Source organism: Zingiber officinale, chromosome 10A, assembly GCF_018446385.1.
Source record: "Zingiber officinale cultivar Zhangliang chromosome 10A, Zo_v1.1, whole genome shotgun sequence".
Taxonomy (NCBI): domain Eukaryota; kingdom Viridiplantae; phylum Streptophyta; class Magnoliopsida; order Zingiberales; family Zingiberaceae; genus Zingiber; species Zingiber officinale.
In genome coordinates, this window is record NC_056004.1 from 5,176,412 (window position 1) to 5,197,369 (window position 20,958).

General features: G+C 39.1%; 2 protein-coding genes across 3 annotated transcripts; one reads left to right on the forward strand and one right to left on the reverse strand.

Moving 5' to 3' along the window:
• The first annotated feature begins 261 nt into the window (after positions 1 to 261).
• On the forward strand, positions 262 to 3,169 carry LOC122028179. The gene is made up of 4 exons (XM_042587209.1): positions 262 to 611; positions 709 to 953; positions 1,853 to 1,960; positions 2,878 to 3,169. The coding sequence occupies exons 1-4, from the start codon at positions 353 to 355 to the stop codon at positions 3,001 to 3,003; spliced, it is 738 nt and encodes a 245-aa protein (XP_042443143.1). The 5' UTR covers positions 262 to 352; the 3' UTR covers positions 3,004 to 3,169.
• Positions 3,170 to 8,916: 5,747 nt separating this feature from the next.
• LOC122027497 (transcription factor bHLH18-like) lies at positions 8,917 to 11,287 on the reverse strand. Of its 2 annotated transcripts, none has more exons than XM_042586489.1 (5): positions 10,949 to 11,287; positions 10,708 to 10,762; positions 10,134 to 10,628; positions 9,654 to 10,031; positions 8,917 to 9,577 (listed from the first exon to the last, which is right to left on the reverse strand). In XM_042586489.1, the coding sequence occupies exons 2-5, from the start codon at positions 10,741 to 10,743 to the stop codon at positions 9,503 to 9,505; spliced, it is 984 nt and encodes a 327-aa protein (XP_042442423.1). In that variant the 5' UTR covers positions 10,744 to 10,762; positions 10,949 to 11,287; the 3' UTR covers positions 8,917 to 9,502. The 2 variants fall into 2 exon arrangements, with proteins under 2 accessions (XP_042442423.1, XP_042442424.1); XM_042586490.1 differs by having other exon boundaries at positions 10,708 to 10,784.
• Between the last annotated feature and the right edge of the window lie 9,671 nt (positions 11,288 to 20,958).

Below are 20,958 nucleotides of genomic sequence, written 5' to 3' on the forward strand. Positions count from 1 at the left end.
TTTAAATCGCTGGATTCGGTGACCCAACGTTGCCCCCCACAAAGTTACACCACAATGCAGTGTCAGCAGGCATAGCGTGTCAGCCGAAGGCGACGTCCACGTCAAGGCTGCCCCTTCGCCACGCAATCCCGCGGAAAACGGGCGCCAAATGCGGCTGTGTTTTTTAGTTCCTTCCGCCGCCTGCCATCCGCGTGTCTTTGACAGAAGTGTGTGTGGATGGACACAAATCGAAGGGCCACGTGGGGACAACGTGAGAGAACCAATCCACGACGCCTGAGATACCAAATCCCGTCTCGAGGCAAACAACCAGTGGAGTAGGAGGACCCCTCCGGCCTCTCTTATCCGTTAACCGATGCTCTCCCGTGTTCTCGGCTTCTCGCTTCGTGGCGTGTGTACGGCAATCGACACGAACGGTGATTCGATCCTTCACACGACGCTGCGTGGCTCCGCTCACTTCTCCGAACCCTTTGAGGCAGTCATGGCTGCTTTCCAGCTCGCCAGACCGGGCTTCTCGCTGGCGCTCCGTCTACGGCGGTCCTTCCCGCCTCACCGCCGATCCTCCGCCGTCTTTCTCCGCTGCCGCATGCAGGAGGACGGCGGCGAGTCCAAAGGCAAGTGAATTGCTAGAGTCTCGTTCTTTTTGGTCGGCTAGAAAGTTTATTTTCGTTGTTTCTCAATCTGTCTTCTTTGTCGGGGAGGTGGATTCAGGGGATGTGCAGCCGGAGTCGTTGTTCATGAAGGAACTCAAGCGAAGGGGTTTGGATCCCGCCACGCTGTTGGAGGAGGGTGATGGGGGTGCGTCGATCGGACCGTTGGAGTCGAAGGAAGAGAGCAGCGGTGGCGAGGGGAACGGTGGGTCGACGAAGAGGAATGGTGTGGCGTCGGCGGAGCTCGAAAAAAAGCTGTCGGATCAAAGAGAACTGTCCATGTCTCTGAACAGCGAGGGCCTCGAGGTTTATTCCCTTGCCTCAACGCTCTTATTGCACGTTTTCGCCGGGGATATTTTTACAGAGATTCGTGCTGTTCTTTATTTATCGTTTAGATTTTACTGATTTCATTCGTTCAATCAATCAGTTCTTATCTAAGAATTCGACGATTTCGCTGTGATTTCCTTCGATTTGCAATTTTCTTGTTAGATCAGTTGTTTTCTAGAATAATACTCAACCACGTGTAGATCCAATATTGCTTACCTTTGAGCTCGAGTCAGTAGATTGGATTCAGAGTTGAACTCGCAGAACTGAGGATTGTTGCAATCAGCATCTAATTGTGCAGTGGTTATCGATTGCATGAATCAAAGGCACTAAATTCCATGTCTGATTGATTTTTGGTGCCATTTCTGTAAGTAGCTTCCATTTTGAGATGCACTAAATTCAACCTTAATTTTTTCACCCCACACAGTTTCATTGCTACCCAGGATTAAGCTTTTGTATTTTCTTCCTTGTAAATTACACCAGCAACATAAAATTATAAGAAATCATATTGCACTTGAGATTGTGATTACTTCAGATGGGAGAGGTGAGGAAGGAAAGGAAAGAAGGGACCGGGAGCAAGCACCATAACGCTCATTACTTTCTGTTAAGTAGGAAAAGAGAGAAAACGGCTAGAAGGAACGAAATTACTAAATTATCTCTGCTATTGAGCTCTCACTCTATAGCAGCAATTCGTAATCATTAACAGTTTTGGAATAGAAAACTTGATTCGGTAGACTTGCCACATGGTTTACTTAATGCTTATCTGTCTCTGTCTTTCTTATGTTTCCAAACTCGCTGGCCTTTTCTAACCAGTAATGACCTAAGAATGATCATCCACGTGCTTACATTGCTATCAGGATGACAATATATATTTTGTACAGGGATTAATTCCAAGGGCTAAAGTGCTTCTAACTATTGGTGGAACATTCTTTCTAGGCTTTGGGCCTGTGATCCTTGTCATATTTGCGCTTTTTCTTGCTCTGTACATTGTAAGTGTTCATATTCCTATTCCTGATTTTCGTACTTTTTTGTTTTGTGACGTAGAAATTTGCAAGATGGAATGTGAATACTATTTCTTTATGCAAAGTATAACAATTGTAGGTGTTTGGCTATTATAATTTGCCTAATTTACAGACAACCTAAACTATAGGAGAAACATGACCGTGCACTTTTATGATACTTAATCCAACACAACGACAAGGTGAATAGCTGTGTCAGTTCCTTCTACTAAAGGAATAGGGGTCTTACCTATGAGAAGCTATTTTCTCAAGCAAAGATGATAACCGACAGCAACTTATCTAAAACCTTGTGGAGCAGTAATATGACTACATCGGACAGCATAGCAATTATCCTATGAACTAACAAGAAAAAAAAATTAAGGAGAACACAAGAAGAGAATCCGAAGAGAATAAAAAGAAACCTGCCATTTGTCAAAAAATAAAACTTTATTAATTGATAGAAATTCTAGCATAAACAAATTAATAAAACAGAATGCACAAACCCTAACTAGAAAAACTAAAAATACCAAAAACACTCTAAATACCATAAAAATAAAAATTATTAAAAATAGTAAAAAGATCTTCGGAGACTTGGGAAAAGATTTAAACAGTACTTTTTGAGCTCTAAATTTGGCGGTTACTAGTCCTCGTGGCAAATGTAAATTTTTAAATTCTCATGAGAGTCAAAAGTTATAACTTTTTAAAGTTCTAAGGGTCATATTGGATTGGTTCTGTATCATAATAGAGGGAAAATATACTCATGAAAGATACATATAGATTATAATCCAGTTAAAATGCTTGATATTTTCATCCTCATTGTTCTCCAGCAACCATGACAAGCTGATAAACAAGATCATTTGTTGAAACGTTTTGTTATAATACCTGATATACGTAGTGTTTGAGCACAGTATTTAGGGCCAAGCTTCGTGCATGATGCCAGCAGCAGAGCGCCTGTATCGTCACCACCGCACGTAGATCCATATGCACTGCTAGAGGAAGAAAGCCTCTCTCAGGTGGCTCCGAATCTGTACTGACTTCCTCTCACATTTCAGACCAAGTTCTATTATACCTGCCTTGTTCATAGGTCCCCTTTAAATGGGGGATCATCTAAACATTGCCCCCTTGTAAATCTTGAACTTTGGCTGACGAGGCAAATCTTGAAACCGTATTTATAGTATGTTTCAGATCATTGTTGCTCAATTCTACTATTGAATTTTTTTTTTAATAAATGTCAATTTTTTAATCTCTTGCAAAATTTTAGCCAATCAAAGTTGGCTGCTCTCATCTTCAGCACTGCAGTACAAACATCAATGACGTGGAATACTCTTACTATTTAGATGACTGAATGGGATATTCTAAATCAGGTAATATAATATTTGCTTGAACTATAGGCTGGACAATATTTTAGACTTCAATCACTTTTTTAGTTGACATTATATTATATATCGAGTTTATTAATCTAGATGATCAGTTCGGCCTTGGTTATTGAATGCCTATCATTAACAGTCGTCGAACTTTTATTGTTTGATTTTTTTAAGTGACTTTTTGAAAAGATAAAATATCATTTGGAATAGATATGACAGTATTTATTTTATTTTTTTTGTTCGATTTTTACGTGTTTTAGAAAATTGGCAAATGGTTCTCACCAAACAAGACCATAAGCTGGCGTTTTGACTGAATAAACAATTGTATTCGACAAAAAATCAATTGTTTTGTTTTGAATAAACAACTTCACTCCATTATATTTTCCTAAGGTTACCTCATCCCAGTTTGGGTGATTGATACACAAGAAAGACTACAAGCACTACACTGTCTTCTAAGTAATTCAGGTATTCATATGACTAATTTTAAAGCCAAGGCAGAGCTAGGAGGGGGTACCTCTCAATTTTTTTTTATACAAGAGGTGCTGGAGTATAAAAATAAGGGATGAATGAGGAGCAACTATCTGATCACCCTTAATGTAAATACATATCTTTTGATTTCCCTCCATATGAAATTTTTAGCTTCACCCCTGTTTCGATATGAATGGCTCAATGTGAATGGTTGAGCTTACGAAAAATTTTCACTAGCCACTAAGATAAATTAGAAAATACGGATAGATCCTAATGAGCAATCAGTGTCACAAGTTTTTCAAACTCCCAAATGTAGTACGTCCAGATGAGATTTAAATTCTCTTGTCTAGGGAATCTATTCCACCTCTTACCATCACATCATAGTTCTAGGGGCACAATAGACTTTCTTCTAGTATCATTGGATGGTGTCTCCTTAAGTCTAAGTCATCTTGGAGTTGATATAGGACCAATCCAGTATGACCCCTTGAAGTTCAAAGGGTTATAATTTTTAACTTGGGACTCGAAATCAGGTGTAAAATTTTAAAATCTACATTTTTTATCTGAGAACTCATAACCACTAAATTTTAGGTCCAAAAATATTGTTTAGGCTATTTTCAAAGTTTCCAAAGATCATTTTTAGTGTTTTTGATATTTATGAGTTAGAGTTTAGTATTTTTTTTGTTAATTTATTTTTGTTAGAATTTTTATTAAGATTTCTTTTTCTAATAGGATTTCTTTTCTTACTTAAAAAAAAATTCCTTTCTTTGAGTTTGTATAAATACCTATTTATACGTTCAAGATTTATCCTTAATTTTGAATAATGTTTTTTTTATAAAACCTATTGAACGACATTTTTTTTCTTTGTTTTTGGCATTTTTTTTATTTTTATCTTCTCCTCAATTATATTTTCTCATCAGCCCGTAGGATAATCATTATCTTGTTAACGCCATCATTATCTTGTTCAACGTTAGAAGTTTAATAGTTGCTCCAAATGTTTTTCATTTTCTCATGGCGGTTGAACATGCCACCCCTAGTGTTTTTTTCCATAAGAACAGAAAGCTTAGTTTATCACCAAATGGATGATACTTTGAGGTTAAGTTAAACTTTTGTTATGAAAGCCAATGCAATACTGAGAAAATGTCTATCACAACTCAACACATCGGCGCATAAACTAATCAGAAAAAAAAAACCTGAAATAAACCTAACTCGCGTAGTGTTGCTACCTAAAAAAAGTATGAAAGGTTTATTTCATATCATGTCAGCTCCAGTAAAGGATAATTCTCAGCACTGCAGAAATGCAACCATCATTATATGTCTATATACATGCTTTATGAAAGCATGTTTATTAACAGTTAGCTAACTCAGTTACAGTGTTCTTATGACTTTCCGGACTCAATGGCTTTCTTCATCTTGACCATTTGCTAGTACAAACTAAAATCAGATACACTTCCTTACTAATGGGACCCCGAACACCTGTATTGGGCATTGTCCTGAGATCAACAGTACAAGGCATTTGTCCTTTAGGGAAGTATTGCCCACATGTCAAGTTGTTCACATGCCATTGCTGTGAAATGTATTACAAAACACCAATAAGATTGCGAGGTAAACCAAACTAATCATTTTCATGTCACGTTCTTGGAAAATTATCAATGATGCAGCTGGGAGATATGAATGTTAAATTCCAAAATATTGTAGGGCATATTTTATTCCTCTGAATTTATTCCTTATTTCTTTCATTTTGGTTAAGCAAGCAGCAAGGACATAAAGACAGCCATGAAAATGGAATAAGAGGAGCAAGCTAGAAATTTCAGGACAATAATATGGAGAGAACAATCCTCGAGATTATGGTACTAATGAACACGAAAACGGCAGGAACATATTTCCGTGTTAAGTATGAAGCACTACCATTACCTGTCAAATGAAATCATAAGCTGCACGGCAACATCACAGACAAAACAAAATTATTCCAGATAATCTACTAGATTGAGGAGCAATATCGTTGAGAGCACATCATTTGATCATTAGCATTTGCATCTAGCAATTTCACACTAAAAAATGATTAAAAGGATGAACAAATTTCCTAGTTAAGTCAGATAACAATGCCAAACAGAATCTATTGTTATACTTGCTAATCTTGATGCTCTTTAATTAGCAAGGATATAACCTCCCATAGTGATCTCTTCTTTGTGAAGAGATAAAGATCGTTTTTTTTTCTTAATGGATTCCTTAACCCCTTCTTACTTTAACCCATCAGATAGTTATTTTAAAATTGCATGGCATTCGAGTGTAGCAAAATCAGTGTCATCAATTCAATATCCCGACTTCAATAGGCATAGTTGGGGAACCATGATGAGCAAAGCAAAGATATTGCGAACAGCTTATAGTCCTGAACGGATAAGTGGTCATGATTACACATGAAGCTGCGTCATTGTGGGAAGAAAAAGTAGAACCAAATAGCCCAGTATCGAGAGCCAATTCTTAAGTCAAATAAAGGGGAAAGTAAATGGAACAGTGAAAGCACAATCCAATACCAAAGAGGAACAAAAATTAATAACAAGCAATCAGATTAATCGATCAACTCGAGCATCTTCACAACAAAGCTGGCACCAACCACACCTGGATAGCACCCATCGCATTGTAGAAATAGTGAGAAAAAAAAAAAAGAAGAAAAAAGACGAACATTAGGGGAAATCCACACTTGAGCATGTCGAAGTCTTCGTGTCGAACGCTATAAAAGTTGAGGGTTAAGACAGGATGAAGACATTAACCAATCGGGGAAACCACACATCCGAAACGCTGAACCTAGATGAATCTACTTCATTTCATTTCACTCCTTTTTTGTTTTTTTTTTTTTTGAGAGGAAGATTAAAAAGAAAACAAAAAATCAATCAAACCACGATGACCGACTGGCCGATCGATCTATCCGACGACGACATTGGTAGATCATCCCGTACCGTACGTACATACGAAGAAGAGACGGCTCGCCCCCCTCCTTCCTCGTACTCGCCCGCTCTGCTTCTGGTTGCCTGGCTCCATCCTGTCTGCCTTGGAGGAAGGTAGAGGGAAGAGAGAAACGTCTACGTTGGCGAAAATGCCCTCGCAGATCCGGTTCCGGTGCCGCCGGGCCCGGAGGCGGTCTCGTCAGTGGAGGAGGCGATGCGGAAAAAGGGTTTCTTCTGGGCGTTCGCCATGGCAGCAGAGAAAGTATCAGTTCTCCCTCCCCCCCTCTCTCTCTTTCTCTCTGCTTTATGCTCTCCCCTCTCAACCTATCACATTGAGAGAGAGAGAGAGAGAGAGAGAGAGAGAGGGAAGGATGGAAATGGGAACGGAATGGTTGGCTTTCTTTTGGTGTGAGTTGAGTGTCTATAAATGATGAAGTGAGAAAGGAGGCAATTAAAAGGTGAGAGAGACGGAGAGTTGGTTTGTTAAAGACATTCCTCATCTTCCTCCCTGTTCTTTTGTCTTCATTAGGCTTTTCTCTCCTCTTTCTCTTTTTCTCCTGGTAATTATCGAAATCTACGCCATATATATATATATATATATAATTTATGTATTATACAATCCATTTTTGTTTTTTGGCCGATGTAATGAGACACAGATTCCGCTGTACTGGTTCACATCACGGAGGTGTTCTTTATGAAGCGTCAGCCGTCCAGTCGAGATCGAGCTCCCCACTAACACAAAAATGACAAAACAAGTGAGCTCACACGGCATGGACTCGTATGCCAACGGTAAAATTTCCCACTGTTCGTTCCAACGTCGTACGCTATGTTTTCATTTAAAAAAACTTCTCCTTAATTAAAGTACATAACAGCATTTCATTAATGGTTGTTAAAAAAATCTTCTCCAATTGGCAGGCCTGAATGAGGAAAATAAGATACAAAGATTGTCATGGTACAACTACTGCACTGTCGACATCTCTATCGACTGGATCGAGATGGCGACGCCGCCGAGCGCTCATCTTGGTTGATTCGCACGAAAAGAGGTGGTGGCCGTCGAGCGACGGGATGTGCAGAAGGGACCGCGGGCAGTGATGGATTGTAGCGGATGATGGCGCGTTTGGCCCACCGTGAGCGTGGTGGGCAGTGCACACTGACGCAGAACCGATTCCTCTCCCATGGAACGCGGTCTCTGTCTATCTCTCGCGCGCCTGTTTATCGCCCCTTCCTCCCAATCAAATACCTTAAAATCACCACGTTGCCTCTGTTTCTCCCTCAAATCTCGAAAAGCGATAAAGGTTGTGGCCTGTGAAATCGGGAGCGCCAGGGTAGGACGCGAGCCGCGTGGCCCGCCATCGCTCTCTTATCCGCCGCAGTAGCGCTCGTGATATCTCCATATCGCGCACTCAGTGGGGCCCCTCGTCGAATGATTGAGGCAGGGAGGTCCCTCGGCCCTTGTCTGCTTTGCTTTTAATGCTTTCCACTGGGCTTATGGATCTGCGACATTTGGATCTATTGGGCTGAGCCTGCGCGTTTCTTCCTAGCTCATCTCGTTCTTAGTTCTTGTTTTTCTGTCTGGATCCGGCCCCTGTATACCTAACCTCACCCGTCACTCGATTTATCTCTCTCATGATAAGCTTGGGTTAGGTGCGGCGGGGCGAGCAATTTCAACTTTTGCAGTTATTTTTCTGTCTGGATGACATCAGTGACGACGTCTTTCGTTCGCCGAATGATTAGACTAGAATTCTGGCTCATAATTCCACTCTCTGTACACTTTTGGAAGTCGCAAGTTCCAAACCCCTGTGATGAAAGAATGTTTGGTATGATGCGAACTGTGCTAGCACCAGGTGTTTTATATTCAAGCCTTTGGGTCTTAGAGTGATTAATTGGTTGCCACGTAGATTGATTGTTGTATTTGACATCGGGAAGAAGCACCAAATAGAGGAAAAAGGATGCCATGTGCAAATGGAGTTTAAAAAGGAATGCCGGATGTAAATTAAAATCTATATAACTGCTTCAGCAATCTGTTCAAGAACGATCACAATCCACTTGATAATCATCTAATTGACTGTAATTCTATAATATTTCTAAGCATCAACCACCACGTTATTATGATAGATTCTTGATAAGATTCTCCAATCGCATCGCACATGATAACCAACATTTAGTGGCTGTCTTTCTCAGAAACAAGAACTTACTTTATTGCTCAAATCGTGAACTATCACAAATACATTGCTGCTGCTTACACACAGAAAAGATGCAAATAGGATACGAGATCCTAGAAAAAGAACCACCCTTTTTTTCCTAAACAAGGAACAACCCCAAGTAATCACCAACTTTTTTTCCACATGGAAGCTTTTTGGAAACAAAGATGATAAGAAGATAGGAAACAAGTAGTTCTTGGTAAAGTCAACCACATCAAGCAAAGGGCTAATTGAAAGGGGAGAAAGAAGAGTTGTATTTTAGCAAAATCAAACTCCCCGAGGAAGCCCTCAAAAAGATGGTAGAAAACATGGAGTGAGGTAGAATTATACAAGCAATTGGTATGTCTTGTCCCTCACAAACATGGTCAACAAAATTGATCATGCAAAAATTGGACAAGACGGTAAAAAACAGGGGAGGGGAAACAGATGAAACCAGAAAAGCTCAGGCAACAAAAGTGGTGATCTTTGAGGTAAACGAGGGGATGCCCTTGTTTGAAGAAAGAGCTTTAAAAAGACTAACGAACCTAATTCAGAATATAAAAGAGTTTGTCATTTTTTTCATGTATTCTTCCTGAAAGCAGCACCCAGCTTCTTCACTAGATCATTTACTGTCATATCAAATCCTTCTTCAGTCTGTAAATTAAATAATGTTCACGGTAATTTACTGATTAGGAGAGATGAATTGTTAGAAGATTCATAATGATCTTACCTGAGCCATTATAGTGATATCAAGGGAAGAACCAACAAACGGAATCACACTGGTGCTGAGGACAGAGAGGTGGAACTTCTCGACCTCAGAGAGTGCCTTCACGAGCACGCCTTTGCCATTCTCGCAGTGAATTTTGATGAGGATGGACTTTTCAGACATCTTTGCTTCGATCTCTGGGAGAGACTCACCGAGTTCCTGTTGCCCAACAAAGTTCTCATCGCAGGAGGAGCTGACATCATCTGCACAGAGCTGAGATTTTTTCACGAGGACTGCAGACTCAACTGTTCTCCTTGCCGATTGCTCTTCCAGGACCTTCACCTTTTCTTCCAGTTGTTTCAGATACTTGATTGCATCGCCAAGAACAGAAGCCTTGTCCATCTAGAAGAGCAAGTCAAAAAATAAATAAATAAATAAAAATAGAGAAAATTTGCACCGATTCATCTCTCGGCAAAGAAATTGAAGTCCGAATCCACAAGCTACCTTCTTTAGGCCTGGCACAATTGCAGACAAAGCTATGAACCTCTGGCTGAGCTTCTCCCTTCTCTTCCTTTCAGCAATAATGTGTTCCTTATTGTCATAGGTTGATCTACTCCTGACATGGGAACCCTTGCTCGCTTGCCCAACCATGGCATCGTAACTCCTCTTGGATCCAACCATAGCAACCACCTCCTTCTTTGGCTTCACCACTCCCACAAGGCTCCCATAAAGGTTCTTCTGTTCGCAGGGCGATTCTGGGTTGCCGAAGGTGAGGATGCTAGGGGATGAGTTCTGCTCTGTGGTGCAAGAACTCAAGCTAGTGGTCTTGAGAGCTTTCTTGGGACTCTCGGTGCTGATCGGAGCTTGGTCAGCGGTAAATGAGTTGTAGCTCTCTGAGGAGATGGACTGTTGGAAGTCCTGCCCTAGAGCTGCTGCAATTTCGTCAGCTGTGAGCTGATCTATCACTCTCCAATGATCAAAGAAGCTGCCTTCCATTCCCTATCAATAGTAGCGAAGTATCTTAGATTTTCTTAATCCTCTAATATTTCTTCAAACGCCTTGAAATTTATCTACTCACCATGTCAGAATACCATGCTGCAGTTTGTGTGTCCATGCTGATCGGGCTGTGAAACCTGATTCAAGAATAATTGCCAACTTCTCGGATTACAAACAAAAGTTTCCCAGAAGTGAAGCATTTTAATCAAAAAGAATAAAAAACCATAGATCTAAGCAAATAACATCATCTGATTAGAGATTGAAAACTTGTGGTAGAACTAAGGAAGCCAAAGACCAATCAAGGCAGAAACGAGAATACCAACCTGCAGCAGAAGGTCAAGGCTCTTCCTTTTTCCTCTGAAACAAGGGCACCGGCCCTTCTATTATATACTATCTGGAACAAACAACTTCTACTTCGTGTGGAATTTACTTCAATACTTACCGGGAGGCTTGAGAATTCTCCTATTCATACTTCCATTCCCACCTACTTTATAATTTTTTTCTTGATCTTGGCAAAGACTTAAATGGGAGCGCAGTAATGCTAACAGGTCGTTTCTGGTGCAGATCATAAAATGGATTTGATGATCCAAGATGGATTTGTGAAGTCATCCCAACATATTAAAAAAGCAATTCTATAATTTTCAGCATGGGCAACTGAGCAACCAGTATTTTATCACGTGGAGCTCAGGAATATCTCAGACGAATTATAGCCCCGAAATGATTGGTTCCTTCCATCATTTTCAGACACTGTTAACGAGACCTTACTTATAATTATCAAACTGTGTTATATGTTTAGCTTAATTTGTGCAATTTTCTAAATTGTACCTTCACACCTAAAACATAGATGCCAACCAACTGATACCCTGGAAACAGGGTGGGAATTAAAATCCTAGGATTCCAAGTATTAATTGCGAAGAAGAAATTTCCATTCAAAATCCAAACTCACTTTAATTTCCAACCAAATGTGCTAAGCATTTAAGCATGCATGTGCCTATGCCAAAGCTTCGTTGGTCAGAGAAAGTTTATTGATTTTTAAGATTTTAGAGCTCGATGAAGGTCGAAACCAAACATTGCACATTGGCACCCACCAACAAACGATACTAAACGCTAGTAATTTATGGATTAGAGACAAACTATGCATCCAATGATTGAGCGACAGGTTATTAGTGACTTAAATGGACAGATCAGTACGGGTTTCATGGAGGGATGATTTAATGAGCTGCTCCCAGTGGCCACCAAACCGCCTCATGAAACTATCGATAAGATAAGAATAACTAGGCCAAGCAATTATCTTCTGCCTTATGATAATAATTAATATTACTCCCACCAATTGGACGAAGGATGGCTTGTTGAAATCCAAGGTCGAGGATCTGGTGCGACTTTACAACGCTATAGAACATGATGGGGATTTCAGTCAAAGTGGCCTGGTTGGGCGCTTTTGTTTCATATTCACTAGTCAATTAAGTCACAGTGAAAAGTTTACAAGACAGAGAGTTTCATTCTAGGATTTGAAAATTTCCTACCATCCTTGAAAATCATGGAAATGCAGTTTATTCCTTATTTCTCTTTATCGGTGTGAAAAACTTGAAACCAAGTTGTGATTCGTTGACTTGTACATTGACATTTTACGCCACGACAAATTGAATAAGGCACTATTTGTTATGCGTACAAATTCAAGGATTTAAAAATGGCTCTCCAAGTCGACGTAGAAAACGAGTTTAAGCGAAAACCGCGCAGGTCATATAAAATTGCAAATTGAACGCAAAGAACGCAGGGTGATTTATGAAAACAGGGTTTGACTTTGAGAAACTATCTCTGCCTGTTATTCTTCCTACCGACTGAAGACTTTGGCTATGCCTAATTTCATGGAAAACTGCAGATAATAAAACGAAGTATTTAGGTAATTCAATTCTTAAACCAACTAATTGTCCTCAAATTAACAGAAAGAGATCCTTAATCCAAAACAAAATGCAGACGCGAGTTGTTTTGACTTCAAATAAACACGTACCGACATTCTCCGGTAATATTTGGCGATCTAGCACAGGGCAAAATTCACATGTCAAAAAACAGGGGAAGAAACGATGAAAAGAGGAAGACAGATTTGTCCCATTTCTTAGGAATGGGCCTAATGTCACCAAATCAAGATCACCTAAAGATCCTATAATATTTTAATGACTCGTTGATGCTAACCTGCATGTTTTTGATGACGGGATGGCGCATATAATTATGTTAGTGTCAGCCAATACTAATAATCAAATTTAGATTTTAATAAATAATAAAAAGTTAAAGTTACATCATGTGTTATATAATATATTTATCAAGTATGCACAGTAAAAAACTTTATGAATTAAAGGACTTGACATCAAGTTAGAGTCCAGTTAAATCAGGAGAACATAATAGCTCGTAGGAAGCCTAGATAGATCAAAAGAGGATCGCATATCTGACAGGAAGTCCAATTTGGCATGTAGGACCTGATAATTGGCTGAAGTCTAAATAGGACATCTAGTAGGAAGACCTGGTGGGTCAAACGACAAGTCAAGTGATTATGGTAAGTAAGGTAAGTCATTGGAGGAGAAAGATCCAGTGGGATTGTAGGTGCTGATCCAACTTAGATATATTTTAAAAATTTATCCAATTCATAAATTAATTTATATATCCGCACTAACTTTATTTTGTAAGAAATTTTGTTATTTAGACTAACACGTTTTTACAGGAGTTAAATGTAAAAAATTAACTTCAGATGAATAGTAATCGAGAGACCTCAAGTAATGGAGGGTGTAATGGAGGGTGTCCCAAGTGAAGGCTTGGAGGCACCTCGGGTGAGTGGAGGTGCCCCAAGCGGATAAGTGTTGAGGATAAAACTTCAAGTTCTGGAGGCTTGGGGTTGATGAAGGCGCCTCAGGTAGGAGTATTGGAGGCGCCCTCAGTAGAATGGAGGCATCTCCAAGTGGATAGAGGTCAAAGTTCACGAAAAGGATTAACTCGAATGAAGGTACCCTGGAGACATTGGAGGCCCCTCCAATACCCTTTAAAAGGAGGATTTAGCTCGTGCATTCAATACAATTTTTTGTACGAACTTCTTCAATCATTCTGGTGCATCGTTCTCCTGCTACCACTCTGCTATGATTATACTACGCCTAACTGCTACAGTCAGAACAACACAAACCTTGAGCTACGATCTTCAATCTACTAAAGTGTTGATAATGATTTAAGTTAATTTTTTATTACATCAGAAAGTGTAGGTTGTTACACTTTCTTTATCTGTATTTGATTTTATGATTGTTAGTAGATTGTCCAATCGATATGGTCGAATGGATTATGAGTCTTGGAGTAGGAGTTGTCGAAGGCTTCGAGCCAAATAAAACCAACTATGTTCGATTCCTCTGTTCTTTTTTTTATATATAATTTTTTCGCTACGCACTGATTTTCAAACCGAAAAAAAAAGTTTCTTTAAAAACGTGATTCACCTCTCTTCTCACATTCTATACAATCTGTTGCCACATATAAGTCATGAATCTATTCTCAATTGGTATGGAATGCCCCGCTAATTGACTCACCCCTGTATGCGTTATTGTTGTCGGGCGAAGCTCCATGATTTATCCCCTTTTAGAAAATATGATATCGTCTTGAAGGGGCCACTGACGATTTCACTTTTTGCGACACACATATTCCAAATTGAGATATAGAAATATTGACTCTGACTTGAGGCCTAAAAAAAAAATCTAAAGTTGCTCATTAAACAACGTTGGCTAGGTATGACATTAATGATGCTTCTAGTGGTGTTGCCATATATAAATCTAGGATCAATTTCTAGTAGCGGAATGCTTTGCTCCCGTGATTTGTTGTGTTTTCTTCATAATAATATGATATTCTCCACTTTGTACCTAAATCTTCATAGTTTTATTTTTGAACTTTATCCAAAAAACCTTATACCAATAAAGATATTTTCATCCTTTTTAAATCCATAATCTTTTTAATATTCTTTCAATACGAAATTTTGATTGTATTCCTACCAACCTTCTTATAAGAAGTATGAGGCCGTCCTAGAGGGTTGATCAAGTAACGATTTCATCTTTTACCGTACAAATAATCCAAATTGAGATATGAAAATATTGACCCTGACTGGAGACCTAAAAAAAAAAAATCTGAAGTTGCTCATTAAACAACACTGGCCAGGTATGATGATGATGATGCTTCACATTTACAACTTGTTAATTTTTTTTTTTCATCTTTTGCTAAGAATCGGCAGAGCAATCATATCGTTTAATTCGTCTTCCAAAACTTAAATAATTAGTATATCAAGTTAGCCTTTAGCTGTCATTGACTGTGTTTTTAATCAGAAACCATAGGTTTACAAATTAGAATTATTTATTGAAGGTATAACATTGTTTACATAATTAATTCTGGGGCAGTTTATAGCGTTTAGAAGTGTATACATACAACTTTCAAGCTAGTTGTTAATGATAAGAAAGTTCAATCAAAATCATGAATGTTCATTAACTTCATGCGTCAGAATTTTTTTGTGAAGGTGGCATTTGCATTATTGGAGACGAATTTTAGCATAGATTTTTCTTTTAATTATAAGTCTTTAATTTATAAGTTAATAGGTTGAGAACAACGTCCAAGAGAAATCTTTCGTGCACTCCATCCCTGCAAACTGCTGCTCACATTTCAATGCTACTATGAAATATAACATTTAATGGCATGTAATTTCAATTCTTAATTGTTGCATACAATTCTATGACCATTTCCTCCGTCTTTAATTCTTAATTGAGCGCATAATAAATTAAACAAAGTAGTTTGACTAACAATATTTTACTTAACAGAAAAACAGCTTCTAGAAGAGCATAATAATTAACAAGGGATGATAAGATAGATTAGTTTGCCACTAAATATTGCATCAATGCTGTGTTTGTTTTAGTTTCAAAGTTCAACTTTAGAAGCAATTTGCTATTACTTACATTTTGATAAAAAAATATTCAACTTTTTATTCGGATAAACTTGCTGAGTTGCTGTCTCTTGTACTGCAAATGACAAATAAAAATAAATAAATAAATGGAAACCTATGTTGGGAATTCAAAGATAACATATCATCGCCTTCAAATATACAAAAGAACAGGTATATGTTAATTAAGCACTTAACGATGTACTAATTGTATAATGGGATTAAGACCCTCTAACACATTATTAGAGATTACTCTAAGACAAGTGTGATCACGGAAGACCTCGAGATGCATTTGCCAGCTAATGGTTGATATTGTTCACATGGATCGCCTCGTAATGATGGTTTTATTAACGCTTGCTAGTTGCTTAGCAAATGTACGCAAGATTCTGATCTTTAAATAAGCCATGGAGTTGAGATTATTTAATCAAAGTTCTTTAGAACAAGTTGATATGTATGCTTCTGGTTCGAAGGAGTACACTCTTGGTCACGTCTAAACTCAGCCGAGGGTTCGGGGTTTGGGCTAAAGAGCACCGTACGTCAATATGATCCAGATTCCAGAGGTTGGACCTGACTTACTGCAAGTGTCACGTGTATTCAGTTGCGTCACCTCGATTGGAATTGAATTCATGAGTGTGTCACCTCGATTTATACTCCATTAGATTTAATGGCGGCCTACATGGATACTTTAATGGTCGGTGTGGCCTATGACAAGGTGACCCAGTTGCTCCTTTATTATTCGGACTATGTCTTGGGGTATTCTCATGGCATTTGAAGGTAGCATTGAAACAAGTAGGTTTTTATTTTCATCCTGTGTAAAGAGACTCAAGTCACTCATTTAACATATACCGATGATATTTAATGTTCACAAGGGAGGGCAAATGCATCTATCGTTTCTGTGATAGTTGACTCTGAGGGATTTTGGTGACAAAGTGAAACTTCGAGTTAAATCATTGAAGTCCAATATGTATATGATGGGTGTGGATGATCATATGGAGGGGGAACTTCTACGAATTACGAGTTTGCAAAAAGGAACCTTCCCCCTTAGGCACCTTGGCGTTCCATTAGCTACGGAGAAGCTTCGAATTCTAATTATGGGCCCTTTCTTGATGCAATGACTAAAAAGATTATTTTATGGATGAAGCACACTCTATTTTATGCAAGGTGCTTGGAAGTAGTTCGATCAATGTACAAGCCTTCAAATGTTTTAGTTGTCTATTCTCCCCATCCCTAGTGGAGTGATCGATAAACTTTATAGAATTTACCGTTCTTTTATTTGGTCCACCAAACATTCACAATCTCTTGGGTGATTATTTGTTTATCCAAAGAAGAAGAAGGCTATAACATCCGAGACTCGCATGTATGGAGCAATGTTTTATTATACCAGACTTTGTGGAACATTCAAAGTGTGTTCCAAAGTAGGCAGGATTCGCTTTGGGTTTGTTGGGTGCAACATCATTACCTTGGGGGAGTAGATTTTGCCAGTGGCAATGCAAAGTTTCAGACTTCTCTTTGATCAAGAGGTTGGTGCACATTCGTGGCCAGCTAGTGTAGCGAGTAGGAGGTTCTAGTGTAGTCAATATGAAGCTTTTGGAGTGGTCCACAGCTGAAATGCATGGTGCAGCCAGTGCTTACCGATTTTTCCATCTGCAAGGAACGACTATGCCTTGGGCGCCGGTTGTCTGGAAGGTTGACCTACTGCCCAAGCACCTATTAGGGATGATAATTTTCTCCGTGGGTTCGGGGTCCCGTGGGAAAAATCCGAAATAGGGATAGGGATCCCCGATTTTTCGGAGATGGGGTAGGTTTGGGGCGTGTATGGGAATACTATCTCCATCCCCGAACCAGCCCCGAATATTATTATTATTATTATTATTAAATAATAATAAGATTTTTTTAAAGTATTAATAATATTATTATTATTAATATTGATATTAATATTATCATTAATAATAATGATAAAATAATAATAATAATAATAATTAAATATGGGGATGGGGCGGGGATGGAGACGGGGATGGGGGTTTGATCCCCATGGGTTTGGGTTCGGGGAATCCTCGAATCCGAAAAAATGAAGACGGGATGAGGATGAGAATGACAAACCCGCCTCCACTCCGCCCCGTTGTCATCCCTAGTACCCGTTTACCTTTTAGTTGCTTATGTTTGCCAACAACGAACATGATGCCTTATGTCCCTCACAATGCTCACTATGCCGGCGATCCGTGGAATCAAATGATCACATCTTCTTCGAATGCCCCATCCCAAAGCTACCGTGGGACAAAGTTCGTGAATAGCTAAGTATTCACCCTGTTGTCTACATGGCAGGTACTTTGATCCCAGTTCAGATCCTCTGTCCCGAAGATGCCTCTGTCCCGGTGTCCCATTCAGAAAACGACAAAAAAACGTGTCAAACACGTGCTTTTCTCCTTCGCTCTCTGTGCCGTGTAAACACTCGCCGAAGCTTGCTTTTCTCCCGAAGGCAACTCCAAAGCTGGACTCCCAAAGCTGTGCCCTAACCCAAACTCCATCCCATCCCCTCCCCAACTCTAAAACCTTTCCTCCCCAGCAACTCCAGCATCTTTGCTTCCGCCGTCGCCGTCGGGCTCGACGACAACCATCTCCATCCCCTCCCCAACTCTAAAACCTTTCCTCCCCAGCAACTCCAGCAGCCATCCCGACCCCGTTGCTTCCGCCGTCGCATTCGGACTCGACGACAGCCCTCTCCGTCCCCTCCCCAACTCCAGCAGCCCGGCGTCTACCTTTCCTCCCCAGCAACTCCAGCAGCCATCCCGACCCCGCTGCTTCCGCCGTCGCATTCGGACTCGACGACAGCCCTCTCCGTCCCCTCCCCAACTCCAGTAGCCCGGCGTCTACCTTTCCTCCCCAGCAACTCCAGCAGCCATCTCGGCGACTCCAGCAGCTCCGGCTTCCCCTCCCTTCGTCGACTCCAGCAGATATGTATCTCCGGTCTTTCTGAACTTTTTTTAGATACAAATACATAAGCCTGTAAATGCATCAATCATAGTATGGCAAGTTTGATTCTTCACCTAATCTTGCATCATCAGACTATTTATTAAAAAGCAGAGTCAAATTTGGTGACAAATTTGATGGTTTTAGACTAGGTAATCTGGAAAAGGATTCAACGACACTTTCAATCAAGTTTGATTGATTAGCAAACCTCCCAACATCTCGTTCTATTTACAGAAAAGCAGAGTCAAATTTGGCTATTGAATTAATTGCTATAATATCGAGGTGACTGCAGTTCCAATTTTAATTGCTGATGTTTAGATAGTTTGTTGTGGGAAATTTTAATATGTTGTTGTTGCATTGCTACTGCATTCATTTATCCTTAAATACTACCCAAGCGCTTTAGAGGTTTAGGGATTGTTAAATTGATTAAACATGGATTAATGGACTGTAATTAGATCATTTCAACCAAACACAGCACCTAATAACCTTTGGTGGTTGCTCCAGTTCATTTTCTTGGTACTACATGAGTTCTTTTTGCACCTAATATTATGAATATACATTTCTTGGTTGGTTATTTTTTTCAGGCCTAATTGTAATTATCATGGAGTTGTCGTTGGTTGAATCTATAAGTTGTCGTAGGTTGAGTTTTGATGTAAACCAAGACTGTCAGAATGATGAGTTTGATGTTATTAATGAGGATATGGACTCTACCATGTTATTGATGAGTTCTGACCAATCTATCACAGAAGAATTGATACAAAAAATCGGTATGGAATTTAAGACAGAAGAGGAAGCCTATGAATTTTATTTGAAATATGCTAAACAAGTTCGATTTGGTGTAAGAAGGAGCAAAAGCCACAATGATAAATCGGGTAAATTAGTTCACAAAATTTTTTGTTGTAGTGCACAAGGTAAAAGGGGAAAAGACAAACGAGATGTTTATGTGAAATCAAGTCGTCCTGAAACAAGATTTGGTTGTGAGGCTAAAATGAAGATTAGTTGTCGAAATAATGGCAACTTGACTGTGGAGCAATTTGTTAAGAGCATAATCATTATCTTTCAAGTCCAAACAAAACTCACCTCTACAGATGTCATAGAAATATATCTTCTTCTGCGGCGATACAGATTGAGATGGCAAGTGATGTGGGAATCTCCCCAAAAGCATCTCATGATCTTATGGTGAGACAAGTAGGTGGGAGAGAGAATTTAGGTTTTATTCCTGAAGATTACAAAAACTACTTGCGATCCAAAAGAACAAGAAATATGAGAGTTGGTGATACAGGAGGTGTATTGGAGTTTTTGCAGAAAATGCAGTTCGATGATCCCAATTTTTTTTATGCTATTCAAGTTGATGAAGATGATTTGATAACTAATATTTTTTGGTGTGACACTAAGATGAGAGCTGATTATGGATATTTTGGAGATGTTGTTTGCTTTGACACAACCTACAGGAAGAATAATGAAGGTCGCTCAATTGTGTTGTTTGTAGGTGTTAATCATCACAAGCAATCCATAATTTTTGGTGCAGCTTTATTATATGATGAAACATCTTTGACATTTGAATGGTTGTTTGATACATTTACCAAGGCTATGTGTGAGAAAAAACCAATAACTATTCTTACAGATCAAGATGCAGCAATGGCAAAGGCTTTAGCTTCCAGATGGCCTAAAACACATCATCATTTATGTATTTGGCACATTTATCAAAATGCTGCAATACATTTGAGTAGAGTTTTTTCTCAGTTCAAAGAGTTTACTAAAGATTTTGCCTCATGTATATATGATTTTGATGAAGATGAAGATTTTATTTCAGCTTGGAACATAATGTTGACCAAGTATGCACTTGAAGACAATGATTGGTTGAGACGTCTATTTCGCATAAAGGAAAAATGAGCTTTAGTTTATGGGCGACAAATGTTTTGTGCGGATATGACTACAACCCAAAGAAGTGAGAGCATGAATAGTATTGTGAAAAGATACGTCACTTATCAACACAAGTTTTTAGACTTTTTCAATAACTTCCAAAGACTGCTTGATGATTGTCGATATGAGGAGTTAAAAGGTGATTTTAAATTAAATACAAGTGTTCCATGTTTATTGTATCCAATTCAAATTTTAAAGCATGCAAGTTGTATTTATACTCCTGAGGTATACAAGTTTTTTGAACAAGAGTGGTACAAATCTCATGATTCTAGTGTAGAAATTTGTGAAGATGTTGGATCACATACAAAATATAAAGTTACTTCTTACAAAAAGAGTTACCATCATATAGTGACACTTGATTCATCGGGTCAAAAAATTTAGTGTAGTTGTAGAAAATATGATTTTGCTGGGATTATTTGTTCTCATATTTTGAAAATATTTGCAATGAAAAATATCATGAAGATCCCAAGTGAGTATATATTGAAGAGGTGGACACGA